Source organism: Thalassophryne amazonica, chromosome 12, assembly GCF_902500255.1.
Source record: "Thalassophryne amazonica chromosome 12, fThaAma1.1, whole genome shotgun sequence".
NCBI lineage: Eukaryota > Metazoa > Chordata > Actinopteri > Batrachoidiformes > Batrachoididae > Thalassophryne > Thalassophryne amazonica.
In genome coordinates, this window is record NC_047114.1 from 19,504,719 (window position 1) to 19,525,857 (window position 21,139).

At 40.9% G+C, this 21,139-nt stretch overlaps 1 protein-coding gene across 1 annotated transcript in view; it reads right to left on the reverse strand.

The window, feature by feature from the left end:
* Window positions 1-21,139, reverse strand: part of LOC117521990 (phospholipid phosphatase-related protein type 4-like) — a 103,794-nt gene that overhangs the window by 54,415 nt on the left and 28,240 nt on the right. The window contains exon 3 of the mRNA XM_034183354.1: window positions 17,213-17,342. Within this exon, the coding sequence (XP_034039245.1) occupies window positions 17,213-17,342 (130 nt within the window). The remainder of the gene's footprint in view (window positions 1-17,212; window positions 17,343-21,139) is intronic.

The window sequence follows — 21,139 nt, forward strand, 5'->3', positions numbered from 1 at the left end:
CACAATTATTTCTAAAAGTGCATTTGCATCATCAGAGGAGCTCAATTTGTACCAGCAACTAAATCATGTTAAATTCAACTACCCTTGGATTGGTTGTTGGGTAAAATTTCAACACTTCTCTTGTCAAAACTGATTCCACTAAGTCAGCTGACAAAACAACCAACCATTAAACAAAAATGAAGTATCTTCGGTTAGACTGACAAATGCCCATCTCATTTTTTAATCAACCTGATGTTTTGTAAACATAAAAAATACAGCAGCTTCATTTCACCATCTCTGGAAGTCTGCAACCTGGGTGTAATTTTGGACTGCACCCTGTCATTCCAGTCCCATATTAAAATGATCACCAGATCTGCTTTTTATTGACTCAGGAACAACTCCGGACTCCCGGTCTCATTCTCAGACTCTCTGACAGCCTGCTCCATGCTGCCATCATCTTCCACCTAGACTGATGATATTCTGTTGTGTTTACAAGTAGGAACCTGTTCAGGCTCCAGTATGTGAAGATCTCAGCTATTAGATTTCTCACTTCAAACAAACCAAGGTTTGCTGTTAGTATAATCTAACTTGGCATGTAAATAAAGGTTGGTTGAGTAAGTTGGGCATCTGACAGTCTTTGTGCCCTTGAAAGCAATGGTTTACTGACTTTGACTATGTGGATGATGCACTGATGTTCTGGAATCAATATACAGTATACCTTGATTGCAGCCAGAGAGAACCTAAGTGAGGAACTGGAGCATCTAGGTTTGTGACTGTCCTGGATCAAAACTGATCCAGACCTTCAATGACTTCCTGGACTCAGCCATCAGAAGTGTATTATGTGCATGCAGTGATTGTGTCAAACTTGCAGAAACATTCACATACAGTAGTGTTCAGAATAATAGTAGTGCTATGTGACTAAAAAGATTAATCCAGGTTTTGAGTATATTTCTTATTGTTACATGGGAAACAAGGTACCAGTAGATTCAGTAGATTCTCACAAATCCAACAAGACCAAGCATTCATGATATGCACACTCTTAAGGCTATGAAATTGGGCTATTAGTAAAAAAAAGTAGAAAAGGGGGTGTTCACAATAATAGTAGCATCTGCTGTTGACGCTACAAACTCAAAACTATTATGTTCAAACTGCTTTTTTAGCAATCCTGTGAATCACTAAACTAGTATTTAGTTGTATATCCACAGTCTTTCATGATTTCTTCACATCTGCGAGGCATGGAGTCAACCAACTTTTGGCACCTTTCAGCTGTTATTCCACTCCAAGATTCTTTAACAACATTCCACAATTCATTCACATTTCTTGGTTTTGCTTCAGAAGCAGCTTTTTTGATGTCACCCCACAAGTTCTCAATTGGATTTAGGTCCGGGGATTGAGCAGGCCACTCCAAAACATTAATTTTGTTGGTTTGGAACCAGGATTTTGCTCGGTTACTAGTGTGCTTGGGGTCATTGTCTTGTTGAAACACCCATTTCAAGGGCATGTCCTCTTCAGCATAAGGCAACATGACCTCTTCAAGTATTTTGACATATCCAAACTGATCCATGATACCTGGTATGCGATATATCGGCCAAACACCATAGTAGGAGAAACATGCCCATATCATGATGCTTGCACCACCATGCTTCACTGTCTGCACTGTGAACCGTGGCTTGAATTCAGAGTTTGGGGGTCGTCTCACAAACTGTCTGCATCCCTTCGACCCAAAAAGAACAATTTCACTCTCATCAGTCCACAAAATATTCCTCCATTTCTCTTTAGGCCAGTTGATGTGTTCTTTGGCAAATTGTACCCTCTTCTGCACATGTCTTTTATTTAACAGAGGGACTTTGCGGGGGATTCTTGCAAATAAATTAGCTTCACACAGGCGTCTTCTAACTGTCACAGCACTTACAGGTAACTCCAGACTGTCTTTGATCATCCTGGAGCTGATCAATGGGTGAGCCTTTGCCATTCTGGTTATTCTTCTATCCATTTTGATGGTTGTTTTCCGTTTTCTTCCTCGCGTCTCTGTTTTTTTTTTTTTTTTTTTCCATTTTAAAGCATTGGAGATCATTGTAGATGAACAGTCTGTAATTTTTTGCACCTGCGTATAAGTTTTCCACTCTCCAATCAACTTTTTACTCAAACTACGCTGTTCTTCTGAACAATGTCTTGAACGTCCCAATGTCCTCAGGCTTTCAAAGAGAAAAGCATGTTCAACAGGTGCTGGCTTCATCCTTAAATAGGGGACACCTGATTCACACCTGTTTGTTCCACAAAACTGACAAACTCACTGACTGAATGCCACACTACTATTATTGTGAATACCCGCTTTTCTACTTTTTTTTTTTTACTAATAGCCCAATTTCATAGCCTTAAGAGTGTGCATATCATGAATGCTTGGTCTTGTTGGATTTGTGAGAATCTACTGAATCTACTGGTACCTTGTTTCCCATGTAACAATAAGAAATATACTCAAAACCTGGATTAATCTTTTAGTCACATAGCACTGCTATTATTCTGAACACTACTGTATCTCAGCATTGACATTCTTGTCACTGAACAGACGTGTTTGATGATGCTGATATCTTTGAAGGAGAACAACAGGCCAAGTTTTGGCATTAACTGGACCAGTTTACGCTTAGCCTAGGCTCGTGTGTCATGCATTGCACTGACAAAGTGAGGAACCTTGTGGTAATTTTTGATTCTACGTTGTCCTTTGACCTCCACATTACAAATATTATGAGGACTGCTTTCTTCCACCTGCAAAATATACCTGCCTGTTTTCTGGACCTCGCCTTTTGCCTGATGTTTTGCTACCGTTGCTGATCTTGGACTGCCTTCTGTGTACAGAACCCTGCTTGTGACCACAGTAAAGCCTTTTGAACCTCAAACACCTGCATCTGTGCTCAGCATTTGTGTCCAGCCATTTTGGGTAACAAAACCTATTACTATTAAGATTTTGGCAGGAACAAATTGAAGCAAAAGTGTTCATGGTATTTTTTAATCCTTGTTGCATTGACATTTTGAGGGGAAAAAAATTTAAAGAGATGTAAATTTATTTAAAGCTATTATCGCCATTTTAAATTTGACCAAGACACAGGCAGTTTTCTGTACTGGGAACCAGTATATCTGCACAATGCAGTTAGTACATGCATGACATCATAAAAATGTCTCACAATGTATGACACAGACATATTTTCTATGGTAACCTGAGGCAAAATGCACCTCAGAGAACACATACCTCTGCCAATGCATAATGTCCAAACAGCATTTCTCCCATTCAAATCAGTCTTTATAGGTGACTCAGACAATGTATTATAAACACAGAGACACAACCTTGGATTATTTAGGGTATCATTTCAAAAAAATATTTAAGATATACTTAAAGTATTGTACGTGCACAAATGTGTTACGGGCCAGTATGTTGATGGGTGCATTTCAGTGATAACCAATGACAGCTTTTGTAATTCATCTATGATTATATATCCCACTTGGAAACATTCTCTCTGTAAAAACAAACTGTCTCTGTCTCTGTCCTTTATGGGCACAGATACCCTCAAAATTAATTGATTTAATGGTTATGTGTGTACAGTATGATAATGACTTATTGTTATGGTTCTGAATGGATCATTTGTGCTCACATATTCTATTTAAAATAGTCTTTTGTGGTTTCTCATGTAATTCTGCCTTTGACACACACACACACACACACACACACACACACACACACACACACACACACACACACACACGTTATATGCACTACTTATATACACAGGTTGGAAATGGATTATCATCAATTGTTCAGTGACACCCACAAGGAGTTCAGTCAGTTTTGGAAGAAGACAGTACTTTATGGCAAAACTGATGCAGTCGATTCATTGTGTCTCCTCAGGAAACCATTTTCAGAAGAAAATGTAGCCCCTTTACACCTCCTGTAGCTGACCTTCTCCTGCTCTTCTTGTATCACTGAAGACAACGATGTTGAGGTCAAGTTTCTGGAGTTCACAAATAACAGCTGTTCACCTTTTTGGTCAGCACAAATTTTTGTTGTCCGTCAAAGTTTGTATAGTCCATGTACCAAGCTTCATCACGTTTTTGTTTTTCTACCACAGAGCTGGTGACCCACATCTGCCGCTTCCATTCTGGGTCAGAGCTGACGGCTTCCAGATTCACATTCCTGCCCCATCACTCTTTGTTGATCGCAGAAAGACTTGTGGGTGTGCTGCAGCCTTTATCCAACTTCTTAGCCGTTGGGTTACAAGCCATTGCCTCTTCCGCCTGATCCACTGTTAAGGACTTCTTGTTTCACCAGAGCCCCGTTGGCCATCTCATGTTCACAGTTCCCGTTGGGTCTTCATGGTTACTGTAGTGGCCCTGGGGCACACAAGGTTTCCACCCCATTTCACCACAATAGGCAATCCCCTACTTGCTCCATTACCCAGGTGTCACGATGCAGATGGGGGGTTGGTATTTTACATCTGTATATCTTGCCCAAAACAGGCTGAACTAATCTGAAATCATGAATCAAAGAATGGCACTGGATAAAACTGAGACAGGGGGAATTTATTTGTGCTACGTGTGATAAATCTATTGTACCAGTTTGATTGCAAATGCCTGACTGGGTCATCTAGTGTGGTAGTACTCAGGTTCAGTCTTGGTTTTAAGACCAGTCTCAAGACAACCTTTTCACTCACTCTTATCTCAGAATTTAAAGCAGTTCTACTTGATCTTGACTCGGTCTTGGACTAGATTAAATATTAATTATACATTAATTAAAAATTATAACAACAAAATTACTAAATTAATTCACATTGTGCTGACTGAAGCGATACCAAATATGAGATGAGATGAGAGATGATGAGATGGTGAGATTAGATTTATTGTCATTGTCATTACACAAATGCAACAACAATGGAATTATGTTTACATTCCAGTTGCCTCAAACAAGATACACCAATTAACCCTCTGGGGTCCGAGGGCATTTTTTTGGACAGTTCACTCGCCTGGCATAAATGTTTTATTATTGCTGTTAACAGCTCTCCCTGCATCCCACAATCAAGTTTTATGTCTCTGTTTTTCAGAACAACCTGTTTTTTCAGAATATATATGTTTTTGTTGTGTTTTATAAGTGTAATAAAGGTTTACAATCAAAAATAGGCAAGGAAAAAATAAAGCGAAAAATAATTTTCCACACACATTTATTCAAAACACACAGCAAACTATAATAAACAACTGTTTTGACACTTTATAAAGGTAAGTTTAGGTCTTGTGTAAAACGCTGTACAACAAAAAGGTTTAAACAATAAACACAAATGCACATTTTGAACAATATATACAAAATGGTCTATGCGTTTTGTTGTCCATTGATATGGTAAACAGTGCTTTACACAGAGAAAGCAACAGTGTTATCCAGTAACATTCACATGCAAACTAGTGGAGCAATCCTGATAGTTACACACTCTTTGTTTGAGCATGTGAGATTGTCATCAGAGGCTGTCCGTGTGCTCCTGCTTTCACTGATCGCTGTGCGTAATGGTGCAGGGCACACTGAGTATGTACTAATAGTATGTACTTATTGGAGCACCCAGGGGGCTATTTGAATGGGCCAACTAGTAACACATCACTCCTGAAAACGATCATTGGCTTTTCATGTGAGGTAAATCTACCCTACGATTGGATTTTGGAAAATAATGTGACGGTGAACCAATTCCGATTGGACACTCACATTGCGCACGTCATCACACAGCTTCTTTGAGGAGTACAAAGATGGCCGATGGCTGACTCAAAAGTCCGCGGAGTTAACTTTTCAGCCAAAAAAATAAGTTTCTATCTCATATAGTTCAAAAGTTATTTATAATTTAGTAAAGCTTGGTCTTAGCCGTCGTATATGACAGCGTCGGCCCCAGAGGTTTAATCCACATTTATTACTAGTTTACCATAATAATGGCACACATCAGAATTAAAGACAACACATATACATTTGACATTGTTTATGTGCACTAAACTTGAAGCAGTCCGTCATCCGAATTGAGGCAAAGTGGGTGAAGGCTGCAGCAGGAGGGGCCCACGCCACCCAGCTTGGGGAGTTGAAGGCTGCGCTGCAGCAGTAAAAACAGGGCTGCCTCCAGTGTGGCAGGGAAGAAGCCAGGGTGAGGGGAGTGGAGAGACATGGGGGGGTAATAGAGATGGAGGGAGGGATACATGTGTGTGCAGATGAATTCTGTCAGTTTCTGTCCGTGTGTATGAAGTCTGACATTGCTAGGCAAGAGCAGGCTGGGTGGGGAGGGGGGGTAGATAGATGAGAAATGGGAGCCGAATTCCTTCACCAAGGCCGTAGATCCTTCTGGGGGCAGAGCAGGGCATTTGACCTTCAGGAGCCAATAAGGCTGCCATGTTGATGTTAGGCGGAGAGATACAGAATTCCATTTACTGCACCTCTGACCGACTAGAGTCCAATAAGAATATTCTCCGGTCCTCAGCAGCACATTCCTTTTCAATGCGGTGATATTCTCCAAGATGGTATCCATTTTGCGTTTGAGTTCAAGAATTCACATAGTCTGAGATTACATAGCATTGCCCAACTCATTAATCATGACGGACAGATGAGGGGACGAGATTCTGGAAGCAGCCATCTTGCTAATATTCCTGTGGGACAAGGCAGCGCACAAACCAATTAGCGCCAAACCTCCCACCATAAAAGCAAATACAAATAAATCTTCAACACCTTCCACAGAGACTGGAGACAAGCATGTCACACTCCATCTCTCTCAGGCGTCGAGAGCATAGCCCACTGGTTAGGTTCCATCTGGGCACGCAGGGTCCCCCAGCCCTGATTTCCTTGTAAAAAAAAAATGGTGTCAATAGTGTTGAGAGACCAGCTGATCAATTTCATGGTTAATCCAAATCTTAATTTGAAGAATTCACAGTCTGGTGAAGCTTGGGAGTCCCCACCTGCTCCCATAGTGAGAAAGTAAGTCCCTTTAGCTTCTTCCTTTTTTCACGTGGAGTCAGCATAGCAGATCTGATATGGATCTACATGTTGATTGGTTTTAACAAGTTTTAAGCTGGAAGACCTTCCTGATGCAACTCCACATTGTATGGAGAATTGGCAGTGGTGGATTTGAACAGGGAACCTTTTGTTCTGAAAACAAGTGCACTGAGAGAAGATCCCATAGGACAATGCTTTTCTGAATCTGTTGATCCCACTGAGTGCCAAGAATGAGCAAATAATCTGCTGTCATCAAATCTGGTTTCGCCAATCACTAAAACAATTTGGTGCACAATGTATAAAAAGAAGCATAGTGCAGAATGTAAGTTTTGTTGACTCAGCATTGTGGGTTTTTTTGGTCCTGCCTGCTGCATGGAATGAAGAGCTATCAGGGTTGGGATTTTGTTATGTTTTCATGATATTTTTCTGTTGTTTTTCTGCTTGGGATTTATGTTACAGATTTTTCCTGTCTGTCACTTGGCTGTGAGCGGTTCCCTTCTGTTTTCCACGCCCTGCTCTGGATCTTTCATTCACACCTGTTTCTCATCACCTGCTCATTTCACTTTGTATTTAAACCTCTCTTCTCTCACTGTTCCCGCCAGATCATTGCACTTTACCGCCTTTGCTTCCAGCCTTCCTTCCAGTCCTTGTTTTGATTTCCCTGCTGTGTTTTGTGACCAACCTGTTTTTTCCTCAACCTTGCCTTTTGCCTGATGTTTTGCCACTGTTGATTCTGGACTGCCTTTTTGTGTACCGACATGGAAACTCAGGAAAGCCTTTTAAACATCAAACACCGGTGTCTGTGTTCAGCATTTGTGTCCAGCTATTTGTGGTTACAGAACCTGGTAACAGCAGTTTAGCCATTGCTCAGTTTATCCTTACATGTTGTGTTATTTTACTTCAGTAAAAGCAATATTCTTGACACTTGCCCTTGTTACCTCCACCAACAGAGTTGGAGGAGGTTATATTATCACCCCTGTCTGTTTGTCTGTTTGTGGGCAGCCTGGATCCCACAATTTTACATATATCGTTATGACATTTTTACGAAAGATTCATATCCTGATAGGCAAGAAGTGATTCAATTTTCAAGGTCATAGGTCAAAGGGCAAAGTCAGGAAAAATCTTCCTTATTGTCAACACAACGAATTTTCAAAATTTCACAACTTTGTCAAAAAAGATAACATTTCTTTCATATTTGACAGCGTTATGTAGGATGGTATACAAATAATAAATGCTTATGAGTTTAATGGCACGAATATTTATTCCACTGAAAGAATGAAAAAAAACATTAATTATTTTACAGCCAAAAATAGATCCTTGTTATTTGATATTTTATTAATTTATAAACAACAGAAAAGGGACTTACATTTTGGTGTTCATCACTGGTGCTTTGACGTCAACAGTCCAACACGAATTTTAAATAAAATTGTTCTCAGTCAATTTGCAAAAACCAATCCTGATGATGTCGTTTGTGCTGACTTTGTGTACAGATTGCTGTTTGCTTTCCTCACTCCAGCGAAAAACTGAGTCAGAAATTTTTCCACCTTTTCATCCTACCTTCATCCTCGTCATCCTAACAGCTCTTCATGCCTCCAGACGGCTTACGGTGTAGTGGATTTTTTTGTGTATTTGAAGAGTTAGCACCGTCAATTAGCCCCTTCAAATTGCCGTCTGTCAGCAAAACAAACTTTAGCCAAACGCCATCCCCACTAGTGTGAGTGGTGGTCGCAGCGTGCAATGGTACAAACAGTATGGAACCAAATTTGCACGGTAAATGGAATCAGATTTGCACTCTAACAGCAATGCAACACAAATGGGATGAAAACTCTTTGTCACGTGACATAAAAATTACCAATCAAATGACAGATCAAATCAATTAAATTTTATTTATATAGCGCCAAATCACAACAAACAGTTGCCCCAAGGCGCTTTATATTGTAAGGCAAAGCTATATAATAATTACGGAAAAACCCCAACGGTCAAAACGACCCCCTGTGAGCAAGCACTTGGCGACAGTGGGAAGGAAAAACTCCCTTTTAACAGGAAGAAACCTCCAGCACAACCAGGCTCAGGGAGGGGCAGTCTTCTGCTGGGACTGGTTGGGGCTGAGGGAGAGAACCAGGAAAAAGACATGCTGTGGAGGGGAGCAGAGATCAATCACTAATGATTAAATGCAGAGTGGTGCATACAGAGCAAAAAGAGAAGGAAACACTCAGTGCATCATGGGAACCCCCCAGCAGTCTAAGTCTATAGCAGCATAACTAAGGGATGGTTCAGGGTCACCTGATCCAGCCCTAACTATAAGCTTTAGCAAAAAGGAAAGTTTTAAGCCTAATCTTAAAAGTAGAGAGGGTGTCTGTCTCCCTGATCTGAATTGGGAGCTGGTTCCAGAGGAGAGGAGCCTGAAAGCTGAAGGCTCTGCCTCCCATTCTACTCTTACAAACCCTAGGAACTACAAGTAAGCCTGCAGTCTGAGAGTGAAGCGCTCTATTGGGGTGATATGGTACTATGAGGTCCCTAAGATAAGATGGGACCTGATTATTCAAAACCTTATAAGTAAGAAGAAGAATTTTAAATTCTATTCTAGAATTAACAGGAAGCCAATGAAGAGAGGACAATATGGGTCAGATATGCTCTCCCCTTCTAGTCCCTGTCAGTACTCTAGCTGCAGCATTTTGAATTAACTGAAGGCTTTTCAGGGAACTTTTAGGACAACCTGATAATAATGAATTACAATAGTCCAGCCTAGAGGAAATAAATGCATGAATTAGTTTTTCAGCATCACTCTGAGACAAGGCCTTTCTAATTTTAGAGATATTGCGCAAATGCAAAAAAGCAGTCCTACATATTTGCTTAATATGCGCATTGAAGGACATATCCTGATCAAAAATGACTCCAAGATTTCTCACAGTATTACTAGAGGTCAGGGTAATGCCATCCAGAGTAAGGATCTGGTTAGACACCATGTTTCTAAGATTTGTGGGGCCAAGTACAATAACTTCGGTTTTATCTGAGTTTAAAAGCAGGAAATTAGAGGTCATCCATGTGTTTATGTCTGTAAGACAATCCTGCAGTTTAGCTAATTGGTGTGTGTCCTCTGGCTTCATGGATAGATAAAGCTGGGTATCATCTGCGTAACAATGAAAATTTAGGCAATGGCGTCTAATAAAACTGCCTAAGGGAAGCATGTATAAAGTGAATAAAATTGGTCCTAGCATAGAACCTTGTGGAACTCCATAATTAACCTTAGTCTGTGAAGAAGATTCCCCATTTACATGAACAAATTGTAATCTATTAGATAAATATGATTCAAACCACCGCAGTGCAGTGCCTTTAATTCCTATGGCATGCTCTAATCTCTGTAATAAAATTTTATGGTCAACAGTATCAAAAGCAGCACTGAGGTCTAACAGAACAAGCACAGAGATGAGTCCACTGTCTAAGGCCATAAGAAGATCATTTGTAACCTTCACTAATGCTGTTTCTGTACTATGATGAATTCTAAACCTTGACTGAAACTCTTCAAATAGACCATTCCTCTGCAGATGATCAGTTAGCTGTTTTACAACTACCCTTTCAAGAATTTTTGAGAGAAAAGGAAGGTTGGAGATTGGCCTATAATTAGCTAAGATAGCTGGGTCAAGTGATTGGCTTTTTAAGTAATGGTTTAATTACTGCCACCTTAAAAGCCTGTGGTACATAGCCAACTAATAAAGACAGATTGATCATATTTAAGATCGACGCATTAATTAATGGTAGGGCTTCCTTGAGCAGCCTGGTAGGAATGGGGTCTAATAGACATGTTGATGGTTTGGAGGAAGTAACTAATGAAAATAACTCAGACAGAACAATCGGAGAGAAAGCGTCTAACCAAATACCAGCATCACTGAAAGCAGCCAAAGAGAACGATATGTGTTTGGGATGGTTATGAGTAATTTTTTCTCTAATAGTTAAAATTTTATTAGCAAAGAAAGTCATGAAGTCATTACTAGTTAAAGTTAAAGGAATACTCGGCTCAATAGAGCCCTGACTGTCAGCCTGGCTACAGTGCTGAAAAGAAACCTGGGGTTGTTCTTATTTTCTTCAATTAGTGATGAGTAGTAAGATGTCCTAGCTTTACGGAGGGCTTTTTTATAGAACAGACTCTTTTTCCAGGCTAAGTGAAGATCTTCTAAATTAGTGAGACGCCATTTCCTCTCCAATTTACGGGTTATCTGCTATAAGCTGCGAGTTTGTGAGTTATACCACGGAGTCAAGCACTTCTGATTTAAGGCTCTCTTTTTCAGAGGAGCTACAGCATCCAAAGTTGTCCTCAATGAGGATATAAAACTATTGACGAGATAATCTATCTCACTCACAGAGTTTAGGTAGCTACTCTGCCCTGTGTTGGTATATGGCATTGGAGAACATAAAGAAGGAATCATATCCTTAAACCTAGTTACAGCGCTTTCTGAAAGACTTCTGAAAGACAAGGATCCACTCAGCCGTTATATAATATCCGTTATATAACGGCTAAGTGGATCCTTTCACCTCATGAAATATTGGTACCATTGAACTCATAAACATTAATTATTTGTATATTATCAACTGACAAAGTTTGATCCAGATTTGATCCAGATTACAGATTTTGTGACCATTTAAATTTAACACTGCAAACCCCATTTAATGCATATTTTACTTTATATCTTAATCAAATGTGCCCCAATCACTCTCATATTTGAAAGTGAGGTGTAGACTGTCACTCACTATCACCTGACAAATTTTGAGCTGGATCTGATCCGGATTGTGGATTTTGTAGACATTTTAATTTAATATTGCAAAGCTCATTTGGTGTACATTTTACATTATATCTCAATCAAAAGTGCCTCAATCACTCTCATTTGTGACAATGAGGTGCAAACTAGCACTCTCAATGAATCGACTACGTTTGATCTGCATCTGATCCGTACTGCAGATTTAGCTGATATTCAATCAATCAATTAACTTTTTTCTTATATAGCGCCAAATCACAACAAACAGTTGCCCCAAGGCGCTCTATATTGTAAGGCAAGGCCATACAATAATTAGGAAAAACCCCAACGGTCAAAACGACCCCCTATGAGCAAGCACTTGGCTACAGTGGGAAGGAAAAACTCCCTTTTAACAGGAAGAAACCTCCAGCAGAACCAGGCTCAGGGAGGGGCAGTCTTCTGCTGAGACTGGTTGGGGCTGAGGGAAAGAACCAGGAAAAAGACATGCTGTGAAGGGGGGCAGAGATCGATCACTAATGATTAAATGCAGAGTGATGCATACGGAGCAAAAAGAGAAAGAAACAGTGCATCATGGGAACCCCCCCACAGTCTACGTCTAAAGCAGCATAACCAAGGGATGGTCCAGGGTCACCTGATCCAGCCCTAACTATAAGCCTTAGCGAAAAGGAAAGTTTTAAGCCTAATCTTAAAAGTAGAGAGGGTATCTGTCTCCCTGATCTGAATTGGGAGCTGGTTCCACAGGAGAGGAGCCTGAAAGCTGAAGGCTCTGCCTCCCATTCTACTCTTACAAACCCTAGGAACTACAAGTAAGCCTGCAGTCTGAGAGCGAAGCGCTCTAATGGGGTAATATGGTACTACGAGGTCCCTAAGATAAGATGGGACCTGATTATTCAAAACCTTATAAGTAAGAAGAAGAATTTTAAATTCTATTCTAGAATTAACAGGAAGCCAATGAAGAGAGGCCAACACGGGTGAGATATGCTCTCTCCTGCTAGTCCCCGTCAGTACTCTAGCTGCAGCATTCTGAACCAACTGAAGGCTTTTTAGGGAACTTTTAGGACAACCTGATAATAATGAATTACAATAGTCCAGCCTAGAGGAAATAAATGCATGAATTAATTTTTCAGCATCACTCTGAGACAAGACCTTTCTGATTTTAGAGATATTGCGTAAATGCAAAAAGGCAGTCCTACATATTTGTTTAATATGCGCTTTGAATGACATATCCTGATCAAAAATGACTCCAAGATTTCTCACAGTATTACTAGAGATCAGGGAAATGGCATCCAGAGTAACGATCTGGTTAGACACCATGCTTCTAAGATTTGTGGGGCCAAGTACAATAACTTCAGTTTTATCTGAGTTTAAAAGCAGGAAATTAGAGGTCATCCATGTCTTTATGTCTGTAAGACAATCCTGCAGTTTAGCTAATTGGTGTGTATCCTCTGGCTTCATGGATAGATAAAGCTGGGTATCATCTGCGTAACAATGAAAATTTAAGCAATACCGTCTAATAATACTGCCTAAGGGAAGCATGTATAAAGTGAATAAAATTGGTCCTAGCACAGAACCTTGTGGAACTCCATAATTAACTTTAGTCTGTGAAGAAGATTCCCCATTTACATGAACAAACTGTAATCTATTAGACAAATATGATTCAAACCACCGCAGCGCAGTGCCTTTAATACCTATGACATGCTCTAATCTCTGTAATAAAATTTTATGGTCAACAGTATCAAAAGCAGCACTGAGGTCCAACAAAACAAGCACAGAGATAAGTCCACTGTCCAAAGCCATAAGAAGATCATTTGTAACCTTCACTAATGCTGTTTCTGTACTATGATGAATTCTAAAACCTGACTGAAACTCTTCAAATAGACCATTCCTCTGCAGGTGATCAGTTAGCTGTTTTACAACTACCCTCTCAAGAATCTTTGAGAGAAAAGGAAGGTTGGAGATTGGCCTATAATTAGCTAAGATAGCTGGGTCAAGTGATGGCTTTTTAAGTAATGGTTTAATTACTGCCACCTTAAAGGCCTGTGGTACATAACCAACTAACAAAGATAGATTGATCATATTTAAGATTGAAGCATTGAACAATGGTAGGACTTCCTTGAGCAGCCTGGCAGGAATGGGGTCTAATAAACATGTTGATGGTTTGGATGAAGTAACTAATGAAAATAACTCAGACAGAACAATCTGAGAGAAAGAGTCTAACCAAATACCGGCATCACTGAAAGCAGCCAAAGATAACGATACATCTTTGGGATGGTTATGAGTAATTTTTTCTCTAATAGTCAAAATTTTGTTAGCAAAGAAAGTCATGAAGTCATTACTAGTTAAAGTTAATGGAATACTCAGCTCAATAGAGCTCTGACTCTTTGTCAGCCTGGCTACAGTGCTGAAAAGAAACCTGGGGTTGTTCTTATTTTCTTCAATTAGTGATGAGTAGAAAGATGTCCTAGCTTTACGGAGGGCTTTTTTATAGAGCAACAAACTCTTTTTCCAGGCTAAGTGAAGATCTTCTAAATTAGTGAGACGCCATTTCCTCTCCAACTTACGGGTTATCTGCTTTAAGCTACGAGTTTGTGAGTTATACCACGGAGTCAGACACTTCTGATTTAAAGCTCTCTTTTTCAGAGGAGCTACAGCATCCAAGGTTGTCTTCAATGAGGATGTAAAACTATTGACGAGATACTCTAACTCCCTTACAGAGTTTAGGTAGCTACTCTGCTCTGTGTTGGTATATGACATTAGAGAACATAAAGAAGGAATCATATCCTTAAACCTAGTTACAGCGCTTTCTGAAAGACTTCTAGTGTAATGAAACTTATTCCCCACTGCAGGGTTGTCCATCAGGGTAAATGTAAATGTTATTAAAAAATGATCAGACAGAAGGGAGTTTTCAGGGAATACTGTTAAGTCTTCTATTTCCATACCATAAGTCAGAACAAGATCTAAGATATGATTAAAGTGGTGGGTGGACTCATTTACTTTTTGAGCAAAGCCAATAGAGTCTAATAATAGATTAAATGCAGTGTTGAGGCTGTCATTCTCAGCATCTGTGTGGATGTTAAAATCGCCCACTATAATTATCTTATCTGAGCTAAGCACTAAGTCAGACAAAAGGTCTGAAAATTCACAGAGAAACTCACAGTAACGACCAGGTGGACGATAGATAATAACAAATAAAACTGGTTTTTGAGACTTCCAATTTGGATGGACAAGACTAAGAGACAAGCTTTCAAATGAATTAAAGCTCTGTCTAGGTTTTTGATTAATTAATAAGCTGGAATGGAAGATTGCTGCTAATCCTCCGCCCCGGCCCGTGCTACGAGCATTCTGACAGTTAGTGTGACTCGGGGGTGTTGACTCATTTAAACTAACATATTCATCCTGCTGTAACCAGGTTTCTGTTAGGCAGAATAAATCAATACGTTGATCAATTATTATATCATTTACCAACAGGGACTTAGAAGAGAGAGACCTAATGTTTAATAGACCACATTTAACTGTTTTAGTCTGTGGTGCAATTGAAGGTGCTATATTATTTTTCTTTTTGAATTTTTATGCTTAAATAGATTTTTGCTGATTATTGGTGGCCTGGGAGCAGGCACCGTCTCCACGGGGACGGGGCAACGAGGGGACGGCAGGGGGAGAGAAGCTGCAGAGAGGTGTATAAGACCACAGCTCTGCCTCCTGGTCCCAACGCTGGACAGTCACAGTTTGGAGGATCCAAGAAAATTGGCCAGATTTCTAGAAATGAGAGCTGCTCCATCCAAAGTGGGATGGATGCCGTCTCTCCTAACAAGACCAGGTTTTCCCCAGAAGCTTTGCCAATTATCAATGAAGCCCACCTCATTTTTTGGACACCACTCAGACAGCCAGCAATTCAAGGAGAACATGCGGCTAAACATGTCACTCCCGGTCTGATTGGGGAGGGGCCCAGAGAAAACAACAGAGTCCGACATTGTTTTTGCAAAGTTACACACCGATTTAATGTTAATTTTAGTGACCTCCGATTGGCGTAACCGGGTGTCATTACTGCCGACGTGAATTACAATCTTACCAAATTTACGCTTAGCCTTAGCCAGCAATTTCAAATGTCCTTCGATGTCGCCTGCTCTGGCCCCCGGAAGACAATTGACAATGGTTGCTGGTGTCGCTAACTTCACATTTCTCAAAACAGAGTCGCCAATAACCAGAGTTTGATCCTCGGCGAGTGTATCGTCGAGTGGGGAAAAACGGTTAGAGATGAGAACGGGTTGACGGTGTACACGGGGCTTCTGTTTAGGGCTACGCTTCCTCCTCACAGTCACCCAGTCAGCCTGCCTTCCCGACTGCCCGGGATCTGCCAGGGGGTAACTAATGGCGGCTAAGCTACCTTGGTCCGCACCGACTACAGGGGCCTGGCTAGCTGTAGAATTTTCCACGGTGCGGAGCCGAGTCTCCAATTCACCCAGCCTGGCCTCCAAAGCTACGAATAAGCTGCACTTATTACAAGTACCGTTACTGCTAAAGGAGGCCGAGGAATAACTAAACATTTCACACCCAGAGCAGAAAAGTACGGGAGAAACAGGAGAAGCCGCCATGCTAAATCGGCTAAGAGCTAGTAGCTACGCAACCTAGCGGATTCCTAAAAACACACAAAGTGAATAATGTGTAAATAATTTAGAGGTGATTCAGCAGAAGGAGTGCCTTAATTAAGGCACCAAACAGGCCATGAAGCAGCACAGGTAACGCACGACAACGGTGCTAAAATAAAATAAAAATCGACTAAACACGCTGTGGAGCAGCACAGGTAACGCACGACAACAGTGCTAAAAAAAAAAAAGAAATAAAAAATAAAAACGAAAGCGTTAGCAAGCTAGTTAGCTTGCCAACGCTGATGAAAGTTAGCTGATAAAAGTGCTCCGTCGCGATGTTTCGACCGTTAGAGGTCTTCCTTAGGCGTTGGAGCACAGTAAAAAAGTAAAAAAAGTAAAAAGGTAAAAAAGTAAAAAAGTAAAAAAGTCTTGAAAAAGACTGTTAGTTCAAAGTCCAAAGCAGCAGGTAGCAGTCTCTGTGTAAACAGTCCCAACAGAGAGCCAAAATTCTGATGCAATCTCACTCCGAAGACAGGAAGTACCTGATATTCTGTATTATATTGCAGCTTATGAAAAGTCCCTTCAAACAGGACTTTGACCTTGACAATTTTTCCAAGGTAAAAATTTGTGGAATTGGAAACTAGTGTTGGCTGAGGTTTGCGCTCTATGAGTGCAGTGCTCCAGTCTTTATGTGTACTTGGTTTTAAATTAATTTAAAATTAACAAAAGATAAATTAGGCTACTTTAATATGATAGTTGGATTTGGTTACAGAACAAATGTTTAGCAGGTATTTGGAAACATCCCTGATTACTGTGTTGTAACCCAGTTTCAGAAACAGAAACACTGAAATATCACCAACTGGCTTCCAGATCTTTCATTACTTAATATGTGTGTTTCCCACCTATGAAGCGAACAGCCCTGCGAATGTAGGAGTTGAAATTACAGCCTGCAGCGTTGATATTGGCTTCAGTATGAATGACGGATGCCCTCCTGGATAAATAGCAGTACACAATGGCCTCCCCGATCAGAATCTATACATCAACAGAGAAAAAGAGAATATTCTCAGGAATGTACATTTTCCACCATAATTGATCATTGGCTTTTACTTCTCACATTAATTTGTATTTTAATTTAATGTCAGCAAATACTTTTTAGGTTGGGATCACTCAGTCACTGAATTAAAAAAATGACTTTTATCATCCAGTTTGCTCATGTTAAGGCTGTACCACATGCAACAATAACGCACCTCTGAAAAAAAGCCTTCATTTTCAGTTTCACAATTCTCAGTTTCATGAAGAAATGCACAGAGATAGCACATTCTTCCAAAAATGTGTAAATGATAAATGGTCTGATGTGTACGAGGTCTGTCCATAAAGTAACGGTCCTTTTATTTTTTTCAAAAACTATATGGATTTTATTCATATGTTTTTACGTCAGACATGCTTGAACCCTCGTGCGCATGCGTGTTTTTCCACGCCTGTCGGTGACGTCATTCGCCTGTGAGCACACCTTGTGGAAGGAGTGGTCCCGCCCCCTCGTCGGATTTTCATTGTCAGGAAATGGCAGAATAAAAAGGATTTTTTTCCATCAGAATTTTTCAGAAGCTGTTAGAGACTGGCACCTGGAAACCATTCGAAAAATTTATCTGGCTTTTGATGAAAATTTTACGGGCTTCACAGAGAATAAGGACTTTAACTACAGCTTTAAGGACCCCTTTAAGGACGGTCGGTGCGCCGCGCTCCGAGCTACGACGTTGCGGCACAAACCACTGGATCATTTCTAAGCTGATGGCTCTGTGGACACGAGACCGTCGTGTGCTCTTTCTCTGGTTTTCACAAGAGCTGGACATCAGCCATTTTCTGGCAGATTTCACTTTTAACAAGAGATTTTGTCATGGAAAGCCACGCGGAGGCTTCGCGCGTCACGACCGATTCGCTGATGAAGCGAGACAAAGGAACACCTCCGTTTCGGAGTGTTAGAGGACAAGTTTGGACATGTCCAGCTCTCCACAAGTTCTCTTATACTCACTCGACTGGTAAGCACTGAAAGCCGACATAGACATGTCCAAACTTGTCCTCTAACACTCCGAAACGGAGGTGTTCCTTTGTCTCGCTTCATCAGCGAATCTGTCGTGATGAGCGAAGCCTCCGCGCGGCTTTCCATGACAAAATCTCTTGTTAAAAGTGAAATCTGCCAGAAAATGGCTGATGTCCAGCTCTTGTGATAACCAGAGAAAGAGTACACGACGGTCTCGTATCCACAGAGCCATCAGCTTAGAAATGATCCAGTGGTTTGTGCCGCAACGTCCTTATTCTCTGTGAAGCCCGTAAAATTTTCATCGAAAGCCAGATAAGTTTTTCGAATGGTTTCCAGGTGCCAGTCTCTAACAGCTTCTGAAAAAATTCTGATGGAAAAAAAGTCCTTTTCATTCCGCCATTTCCAGACAATGAAAATCCGACGAGTCGGCGGGACCACTCCTTCCACAAGGCATGCTCACAGGCAAATGACATCACCGACAGGCGTGGAAAAACTCACGCATGCGCACGAGGGTTCAAGCATGTCTGATGTAAAAACATATGAATGAAATCCATATAGTTTTTAAAAAAAATAAAAAGGACCGTTACTTTATGGACACACCACGTATTCTGGAAGATATTGAGAGCAGTGATCTGTAAGGTTTCACCAATCAGAAAAGTAGTCCGCTTCTTACAGACGTATTCCAAAATGGAGTAAATTCATTTTTTCCCCTGTTCTATTCACAACACTCCATAATGACAACATGAAAAACATTTTTTGAAATTTTTGCAAATTCATTAAAAATAAAAAAAACTAAGAAACCATATGTACTTAAGTATTCACACCCTTTGCTCAATACTTTGTTGATGCACCTTTGGCAGCAATTATAGTCTTACGTCTTCTTGAATATGATGCCACAAGCTTGGTGCACCTATCTTTGGGCAGTTTTACTCATTCCTCTTTGCAGCACCTCTCAAGCTCCATTAGGTTGGATGGGGAGCGTCGGTGCACAGACATTTTCAGATCTCTCCAGAGATGTTCAATCCGATTCAGGTCTGGGCTTTGGCTCGGTCACTCGACATTCACAGAGTTGTCCTGAAGCAACTCCTTTGATATCTTGGCTGTGTGCTTTGGGTCATTGTCCTGCTGAAAGATGAACTGTCACCCCAGTCTGAGGTCAAGAGCACTCTGGAGCAGGTTTTCATCCAGGATGTCTCTGTACAATGCTGCATTCAATCCTGACTAGTCTCCTAGTTCATGCTGCTGAAAAACATCCCCACAGCATGATGCTGCCACCACCATGCTTCACTGTAGCGATGGTGCCTGGTTACCTCAAAACATGATATGTGGCATTCACGCCAAAGAGTTCAATCTTTGTCTCATCAGACCAGAAAATTTTGTTTCTCATGGTCTGAGAGTCCTTCAGGTGCTTTTTGGTAAACTCCAGGTGGGCTGCCATGTGCCTTTTACTAAGGAGTGGGTTCCGTCTGGCCACTCAACCATACAGGTGGATTGCTGCAGAGATGGTTCTCCTTCTGGAAGGTTCTCCTCTCTCCACAGAGGAATGCTGGAGCTCTGACAAAGTGAACATCAGGTTCTTGGTCACCACCAGACAGGAGGCCAGCTCTAGGAGTCTCACTTGGTGGGTCCAAACTTCTTCCATTTATGAATGATGGAGGCCACTCTGCTTATTGGAACCTTCAAAGCACAGAAATGTTTCTGTACCCTTCCACAGATTTGTGCCTTCAGACAATCCTGTCTCAGAGGTTTACAGACAATTGGGCACTGCAGTCTTGCTTGAGAGTGGGTGTTAAAGGGTTAAAATATGATGCATATGATGCGATAATCCTACATCTGGGGACAGAAACATGGCACTTTCTCTGACTTTTTGGGCAAATTACACAGCAAACAAAGTGAAAATGCAAAGAAAAAGTGACAATGTGGAGGAAACATGTCGAGGTGGCTGTGCCAGCGAGAACGCAGTTACTCTGACTAGGTGTGTATGCTAACACTTAGCGACATGACCTCTCCCATTTGTCTCATCTTCCCATCTCAACTGGGAACTGAAAAAAAACTGCACTTTTCACGACTGCTTCTGTGATTGCAGAGACTAATCCCCGGATGGAGCGTGGGAGTGTCAGCACAAACCATTCGGAGGTTGGGGGTTTCAGTGTAAACCATTTTATATTGGCATGTCTTCATCCGGCACATGCACTAGGTGGTGGCAAGTATGCTTTTAAGTTTACCGAGACGGGCCAAATGGTTTGTGCTGAAACTCCCACACTCCGCTCAGGGATTTGCCTCTCCCATGACTGTGCAGGCTGTCCCCAGATGTGGTCAAATCCAATGATATCATGTGTTGCCCTATTCCTTTGACTTCATGGTTGGTTTATGCACTGACATGCACTGTCAACTGTGGGACCTTATATGTAGACAGGTGTGTGCCTATCCGTATCATGTCCAATCAACTGAATTTACCCCAGGTGGACTCCATTTAAGCTGTAAAAACATCTCAAGGATGATCCGTGGAAACAGGATGCACCTGAGCTCAATTTTGAGCTTCATGGCAACGGCTTTGAATGTGATTTCTTAGTTTTTTATTCTTAATTATGCAAAAATCTAAAAAAAGAAAAAGAAAAAAACTTTTTTCACATTGTCATTATGGGGTATTGTGTGTAGAATTTTGAGGAGAAAAATGAATTTAATCTATTTTGGAGTAAGGCTGTAACATAACAAAATGTTGAAAAAGGGAAGCACTGTGCATACTTTCCGGATGCACTGTATGTCTGATTTATGGTCCTTCTATAGTCTG